Here is an 8,313-nt window from a genome sequence, read left to right on the forward strand (position 1 = left end):
ACAAAATAAAGGGCAAATATACAATCTACAGTATCAATCATCATGGATGAAAGAAGTGATGTTTTATGAACAAGCTGTATCATCTTCACGAGGAATACTACACCTGTAGCCCATCACAGGTTTGTTGGACTACAACCCCATTATCCCCAAGCCCTGTCAGTCTGAATGGGGCTGCTAAGACTTGCAGTTCACGAGATCTAGAGGGCACCAGGTTGGGGGAAGGATATTGTATATTAATCAGAGACCCAATGCTTATATGCCTGCCAACCCAGCAGCAGTTGTTGCACATTTCTTACTGCCCCAAATCAACGGGCTTGAATGGATTCTCAAAAGAAGGGAGCTCTTTCCTTGGCAAAGGTACAGGGATGTCAATTTTCAGAAGCAGACATAACACAAGTAGTAATTGTTATGCTTCGTTACAACCAGTAGCAGCCTGTGTGCTTGAGTCATCCTCCCAGTGCTGGCATTGCTGTACCCGGTTGAGACCGTGAGGTGGGGGCATGGAGGCAGTCATGTTGAGGCTGCCCAGGCATACTAGCAGAAGCACTAGATTAGCTCTGCCAGCATCCTTGCACACACCCAACCTCACCACCATCGTTCTCTACCCTAGCCCTGTCCAGCCAAACTGCAGCTGTGATGGGAGGGCAGCTGCATCACACAAGACAGGCAGCTAACGCTTACAATATATATTTTTTTAAATTTTAACTATAAGTAAGTCATTGCTAACAAAAACAATTCAAGGAATATTCATGAGATTTTCTGTTATTTGTTTGTTTGATTGTATGTTTGTTTACTTGTATGTACATCTGTTTTCTCGTAAATGTATTTATTTTAAATTAATAAAGATATATTTTTTAAAAAGAGAGATTTTCAAAACAAAAGAGAAAAGGAAGCAGATTCTATTTCAAATTAGGATATTTAACTGTAGAAATAACATAAATTATATAACATTATGTATATAAAACCAAGTTTGTTTTCAGCTCTCATTTCATCATTTGCTTTCAACAGATATAAAATAGTTGGAATACAAGGTACAGTATATTGTAAAGTGGCTAAAGCAAGTTCTGTTATACTAGTTTATTTCACCCTGACAGTGAAATTTAACTGTGGCCACTTTTAGTCCTTGCAGTGGGGCAGGGGTGTTTGTGCAAATGTTAAAGAACCTCCCTAAACTGACTAGCAGTAAACAGCAGTGCAACATAACCCATCTTGTCTCCTAACTGTACCTACCACCACCACTTTTTGCATGTGCAAGTTTATTTTGTAATCCATTCCAAATCTGGAGCACAACCTCAGCTAGCGCAATGCTCCTTCTCCATATAAAGGCATTGTCCCAGTACCAAAGCAATGGCATGCATTCTCATTCTCTGTAAGCTCAATAATCAATTCTATGTTCTGCTGCCATTAGGCAGAACAGCGTAGAATATCAGGTTAAGAAACAAATATTTTTCTATAACAGAAGCTTAAGCTATACCACTTTCACTTGTTCAGCATCTTCTGGTGTCAGTTCTTCAGGTGCCAACTCTGTTGCCAGATGGTCTTTTTTAACAGGTGGTGGCTTGAGAAAGAAAGAAGAATATTAAGATTAAAAAGCATGATCTTTGATCTCACATTTTAGCCATAATGAAAGCATTTGATGGGGGACGACAGGTTATAGAACATCCCTGAATGGCATCCTATGGAATTCCACCATTAGATCTGTATCAATGGGGATTATCCTTTTGCCAGGCTCTACCCTGATGGAGATATCAGTCAGCAAGCAGGTTGCTGATCCAGGATACAAACCCAATGCCCATGCCAAAATCCATCTTACATCTGTAATCAAGTTGTGGCCAATTTTTCAATTCAAAGTGGTGTCTTGTCTTACTTATTGTATCACACTGTCATTTCCCTGCCTCTGTGGCCACTGGCCTGTTGTGCTGTGGCCTGCAAAGATTAAGATTAAAAAGCATGATTCTTAGCATCATCTTTTAGCCATGAGGAAGGCATTTGTTTACATAGTATGCACTATTATGTGATACAATTTAGATTCTTTTCACATTTAGGCCTGGATCTAAAGGTCTGCTCACCTACCGGGAAGCTATGTTACCAATTCCCACAAGCTGCAGGCTTTGTCATTTCACATGGTGCTCCAGGTCCCCAAATCCTCCATAGTAGTTTCTTATGGAGTCCATGTGCTCCGTACTGGGGGGGGATCAGTGGCCCTATGCTACTATGTACAAGTGACAGAGTAAGTGGGGATTCAGTTCAACCAATATTCCTTCGTTTCAATCTGCAGCTACTTTGATTACAGCGTATATGATAAAGGACTAAAATATTTATTAGAGCAGTCCTCTGAAACAATACTAAAAAATTAACATCATTCTCTGATAATGCTTTGAACCTTATCAATTTTACCTGTTCCATTTCCAAAGGTGAAACTTCTACAGCTGGAGTCCCTTGTTCTCTCGCCTGAAGTTCTTCATTCATAGCTAATATCTTCATTGTACGAAAATATACATAAATATATTAGAAAGTACACCAATGTCAAACAACAGTAAAACATTTTGCTGAAGTTGATGCTAATGTAAGTGTGGAATCTCCCGTATAATTTTTTTAAAGCACGTTCTATCAATAACCACTCTACTATGATCCTATACATTTCTGGCACAATTCAAGCTGTACCATACCTATGAACTTGATCTCTGTATACTGTAGGTTAGGCACTACATCAATCTCTCTATCCAATATCAACTTGGAAAGCTGCACATGATACTCAAACATGAAAGTCATGTAGACAAGCACCTTCAGTATGTGTTTCACATGCATGAAACTCTTCCCTAGGGCCCTAGTCAGAAACAGAATAAGTGTTTTGTTTTGTTTTATTTTCACCCATTTTAATTCACTTTGAACCACCAGGATGAAGCCTGTATACACACACACACACACACACACGCATGCATACATACATACTTTGCAGCAGGCTGCAACTATGGCTTTTGTGTACTTCCAGGATACTTCTACTAATATATCTATTAAACTACAGAAAACCTATCAAAGGAGGATGCATTTATATTTGCCCAGTCTAACTATTAGTTTTATAAGGTACTACTTTTTATCTGTGTTACAGCACAGTGTGGGTTTCAGAGAAAAATATGCAAATTTTAAAAATAAAACCAAACATATTTCATGCATTCTAAGTCCACCTACTGCTTCGTTTACGTTGTAGTCCTGACCAAGAATACTCTCCACAAGCTCTTTGATCCTCAGGTCCGAGGGAGTTGGTATAGTAGACTTCAGGGATGCAATAATTTCATCAATAGACCTTACAGCTATTCCAGAAGGCATCTTTTGCAGGGAACGCTGTAGTTGTGACCTACTTTGCGAGAGGTGCCTCGCTTTTGAAATGCTTGATGTACTCCCACGTGAAATTTCTACCAAAGCCTCTGCAGCAGACTTCATACTAGATGAGCCACTGCTTCTTTTACTAACTGATATTTCAACGTCAAATATTGAACCTAATAAGCATGGTTTTGAAATTTCTTTCAACATATCAGATTTTCCACTTGAACCAGAAATCACAGAATGTGTGTCATCAGCTTCTACATTTAAAGCGCTGGTTCCTCCAACTGTAGAAACAACTACTTCGTCCGATGTTATTTTTTGCTTTAGTTGTTCCATACCCAAACTCTTTTTCTGTAGAGCAACAGATTTAGCTGGTGATTTCGCATGACTCCTTTGATATTTGGGTTTCGGTGGGGGCTCTGGTTTCTTTAGCATTGTGAGTTGTTTGCTTGTACCTACGAAAGAAGCTATTGCTACTGCAACTTGTTCATGTTCATCTTCCATGTTATCACTTTTGATTTCTGAGGTTGTTTTCTTAAAACTAGGGGACTGTTTCTTGTCAACATTGCCCTCTTTCTTAGATGTCTTTTGTGAAGTTGTGGCATCTTGTGTTTGATCTTCCAGGCCGGGAACAGTGATCCTAACTGCTTTCAGACGTTTAGAAGAATCCACTTCAAGAGAAGAATCTGTACTTTCAAGATGTGGGGATGGGCTCCTTGAGCTCCTATAAGACAAGGTTGTTTCAGGTGGTTCAACCTCCAAATTGGATTTTTCCAGTTCTCCATGAACATCAGCAATTGCTTGTTTAAACCTGACAAATTTCTGTCGAGATTCTTTGCAGATATTTTCACGTTCCTTAAGGATACGCAATTCTTCCAAATAGCTTAAGCCAAAATGCTCATGTTTTCTAGCCATTTCTTTGCACCTTTCAGGAAATAAGCATAGAATTTTACTTATATGTGATTAAAATTCATAGCTATAAAAGATTAAGAGACCTCTTAATATTCTTGACTTTGTAAATTAGCATATCTGGGAGCTTCATGTGGACAAGCTGAAAAGTGATTCCAGATATGCTAATTTATATGAAGCTCTAAATATTTTTTGAAGAACTGCTAGGAAGTCTGAAAAAGGAGAAGAAAAACAGAAAAGCCACAAACATTTAATTTACCATGGTTAGTCAGAGAGAGGAACAGGAGGGCTTCAATTGTCCCATTTAATTTTTCTCCTTCCCCAGCACCACAGGTAACACACAAACAACAAGCAAACTATATCACTGACTGACAGATTGATAAAATGTTCAGCCTCAGCCATGAAGCTCACTGGGTGATCTTGGGCCAGTCATAGTCTCTCTGCCTAACCTAGCACACAGGGTTGCTGTGGGGATTAAATGAGGAGGGAGAAAACCATTTATGCCACTTGGGCTCCGTGGAGAAAAAGTGGGATGTAATTGCAATTGATTGATTAATTAATTAATTAATTAAAACCTGCTCCTCTATAAAAATAAATAAATCCTGAATGATATTTCAACATTAATTTGACTAAATAGTTTCCAATAAGGGTACTGCCTATTAGAAAAAGCAAGTTGGTAAAATAAATGTTAGTTAATTTGCACAATTGTACATATAAGTAAAAGGCAATGATTCTGAAACAGCACAAGTGCTGACTTTTTTACATGATGTGTGTGAAAGTTATACCAGGTGCCTTCTTAGGAGAGGTCTTACCTCCTGAGCAAAAGAGGAAGAAATGCCTCTTTTAAGACAGAGATTGCTGTCTGCCATTTTAACAAAATACTTGCTTTTTTTAAAAAAAGAAAAAAGAATCTGCTGCATAATTAATTGGAGACGCCTTTTTTTACTTCCGCAACAGGTCTAGCTGATTATATACAACCAAGTCATCACACACAGCAGCCATATAGTTCCCTCATCCATCCCGCACCCACCCATTGGCAGGGTCCTGTGCCCTTTAGGCAGGGCCAGATTTAGGTTTGATGAGGCCCTAAGCTACTGAACGTAATGGGGCCCTTTATATGTCCAGCTGTCCTTTGCCAACAACAAATTGTCGCTGTTTTTTGTGTTGAATATATGCTATAGGTACCTAATAGATACCTAATAGATATCTAAATCCATTTGCACATAACACAATATGTATTTTACCAAAGTAATTGTTGAACTGAAATACAATTAACACAGTGGTTTTTTCCTTTAAAAAAATTTTGGGGCCCAAGAGAATGGGGCCCTAAGCTATAGCTTGTTTAGCTAACACAGTGGTACCTCGGGTTAAGAACTTAATTCTTTCTGGAGGTCCATTCTTAACCTGAAACTGTTCTTAACTTGAAGCACCACTTTAGCTAATGGGGCCTCCCGCTGCTGCCGCACCGCCGCTGCGCAATTTCTGTTCTGATCCTGAAGCAAAGTTCTTCACCTGAGGTACTATTTCTGGGTTAGCGGAGTCTGTAACCTGAAGCATTACAGTAACCATATGTACGCGTATGTAACCCGACGTACTACTATACATAAATCTGGCACAGGCCATATAGTTCCCACATCCATCCCACACCCACCCACTGGCAGGGTCGGTCCTGCGCCTTTCAGGCTGGGGCTGGGAATCCGTGGTCCTCAAGTTGCTCATGGACTCCGACTACCCCTAAACAATGGAGTTGGGGCCGAAAAATTCAACAGGGCAAGCCCCTTTCCTCTTAGGGCAGGCATAGGCAAACTCGGCCCTCCAGAAGTTTTGGGACAACAACTCCCATCATCCCTGACCACTGGTCCTGTTAGCTAGGGGTGATGGGAGTTGTAGTCCCAAAACATCTGGAGGGCCGAGTTTGCCTATGCCTGACTTAGGGGGTTTCCCACGACGATGGAAACCTGCACCTGTTGGATTTCTGCCACGCGGCTGCTTCGCGCCAAATCCTCGCCCGACGTTAACTTTTCCCCGCGAAACATTTCAAGCAAACCTCGCTCCGCGATTCCTCCCGCGCCTCACGGCTCGGTTCCACCTCTCCCCATCTCGTCCTTTCCCAGCCTCTCCCTCCTCAGCGGCCGCCAACGACGACGACGGCAGCAGCTCTGGCCCGCCGCGGGGAGAGAAGCGCGCGCGGTCGCTTAGCAACGGGCTGGGACGCGGAGTCAACGCAAGAGAGACAGGCCTGGCCGGCCGCGGCGGCTTACAGGGAGTGGGAGAGGAAGCGGTGGGGTTGGGGGTGCGTCGTTGGCGAGAGCGCCCCCTGGGGCAAGGGAGGGTCGCGTTGGAAACGATCCCCTCGGCTGCGTTTGGCTCTCTGTGCAGAGGTCTTGCTTGTGGGATGCTAGGCTACGTGGACCATCGGCCTTGCTTATGTTTTATCCTCGGTAGGTCCAGTTAAAAGGCCAGGAGTTGGGGGGTCCTCTTCCCCTCTCAGACAGCTTTAGGCTGCTTGGACCAGTGCCAGATTTACATATAAGCTAAACAAGCTGTAGCTTAGGATCCCACTCTCTTGGAGGGGGCCCCAAAAAATTAAAGGGGAAAAAAACCTGGATGTACATTTCGAAAATATAAGATAAAAAACAAATAAAATAAAACCTACATACAGCAACAGTGTTTTGTTTTGTTTTGTTTTGTTTTGTTTTGTCTAGGCTCCTATGATGTAAGTAATGTAAGTAAGTGATGTAAGTAAGCCTGCTATCCTGCTCCCTAAAATATCACTGGTTTGCTCTTTTCTATATATAGGGTGCCTACATTCTGCATGAACTGGTTGCATGGCAGCATGTGCAAATGGCTTTAGATACCTATTAGGTCCATAAATTACCATAGCATATATTCAACAGAAGTAAAGGTAAAGGGACCCCTGAGCATTAGGTCCAGTCGTGACCGACTCTGGGGTTGCAACGCTCATCTCGCTTTATTGGCTTCCGGGTCATGTGGCCAGCATGACTAAGCCACTTCTGGCGAACCAGAGCAGCGCACGGAAACGCCGTTTACCTTCCCGCTGGAGCGGTACCTATTTATCTACTTGCACTTTGAGGTGCTTTCAAACTGCTAGGTTGGCAGGAGCAGGGACTAAGCAACGGGAGCTCACCCCGTCATGGGGATTCGAACCGCCAACCTTCTGATCGGCAAGTCCTAGGCTCTGTGGTTTAACCCACAGCGCCACCCACGTCCCATATTCAACAGAAAAACAGTGGCAATTTGTTGTTGCCAAAAGACAGCCGAACATATAAATGGCCCCATTACCTTGATAGCTTAGGGCCTCATCAAACCCAGTTTGGCTATATGGACCATTGACCTTGCTTATGTTTTATCCTCGGTATGTCCAGTTAAAAGGCCAGGAGCTAGGGGAATCCTCTGCCCCTCTGAAGAGACAGCCATGGTCTGCTTATACCGCTGTTCTGGCTCAGTATTGTCATATAAGGTTTTAACATAGAGAGAGCTGTTTTGGTCTGAATTATTTATCATACTTCAGCTCTTAAAGATTAATTTTACTCTATTTATATCTGTATGCTCACTGTTGTTGCATATGTTTGCACTTTGGTCAGTGACCGAAATAAATCAATTTATTTATTCATTCAGTATTTTTATTTACTTATTTATATTACATTTGTTAGTTGCTTTATCTTGCCCAAGGCAACCCCAAAGCACCTCGCAAGCAAACAAGGGCGGCGGGGGGGGGGGACCAGTCGAGTTAAATATGGTCAAGTCCTCCAGCCTACACAATTACTATTTGGGGTGTGGGTGGCACTGTGGTCTAAACCACTGAGTCTAGGGCTTGCTGATCAGAAGGTCGGTGGTTCGAATCCCCGCGATAGGGTGAGCTCCCGTTGCTCGGTCCCAGCTCCTGCCAACCTAGCAGTTCGAAAGCACTCCAAAAAGTGCAAGTAGATTAATAGGTACTACTCCAGCGGGAAGGTAAACGGCGTTTCCATGCACTGCTCTGGTTCACCAGAAGTGGCTTAGTCATGCTGGCCACATGACCTGGAAGCTCCCCCCGGCCAGTAAAGCGAGATGAGTGCT

General features: G+C 42.5%; 1 protein-coding gene across 1 annotated transcript in view; it reads right to left on the reverse strand.

Annotated features, from left to right (window-relative positions):
• TTC6 (tetratricopeptide repeat domain 6) overlaps positions 1-6,472 on the reverse strand; it is a 61,995-nt gene extending 55,523 nt beyond the window's left edge. Inside the window, exons 1-4 of the mRNA XM_082213402.1 lie at positions 6,281-6,472; positions 3,190-4,249; positions 2,398-2,478; positions 1,475-1,558 (exon numbers count right to left, since the gene is read on the reverse strand). Of these exons, the coding sequence (XP_082069528.1) occupies positions 1,475-1,558; positions 2,398-2,478; positions 3,190-4,239 (1,215 nt within the window). The 5' untranslated portion in view covers positions 4,240-4,249; positions 6,281-6,472. The remainder of the gene's footprint in view (positions 1-1,474; positions 1,559-2,397; positions 2,479-3,189; positions 4,250-6,280) is intronic.
• Positions 6,473-8,313: the final 1,841 nt, after the last annotated feature.

Source organism: Podarcis vaucheri, assembly GCF_965113315.1.
Source record: "Podarcis vaucheri genome assembly, chromosome: 1".
Classification (NCBI taxonomy): domain Eukaryota; kingdom Metazoa; phylum Chordata; class Lepidosauria; order Squamata; family Lacertidae; genus Podarcis; species Podarcis vaucheri.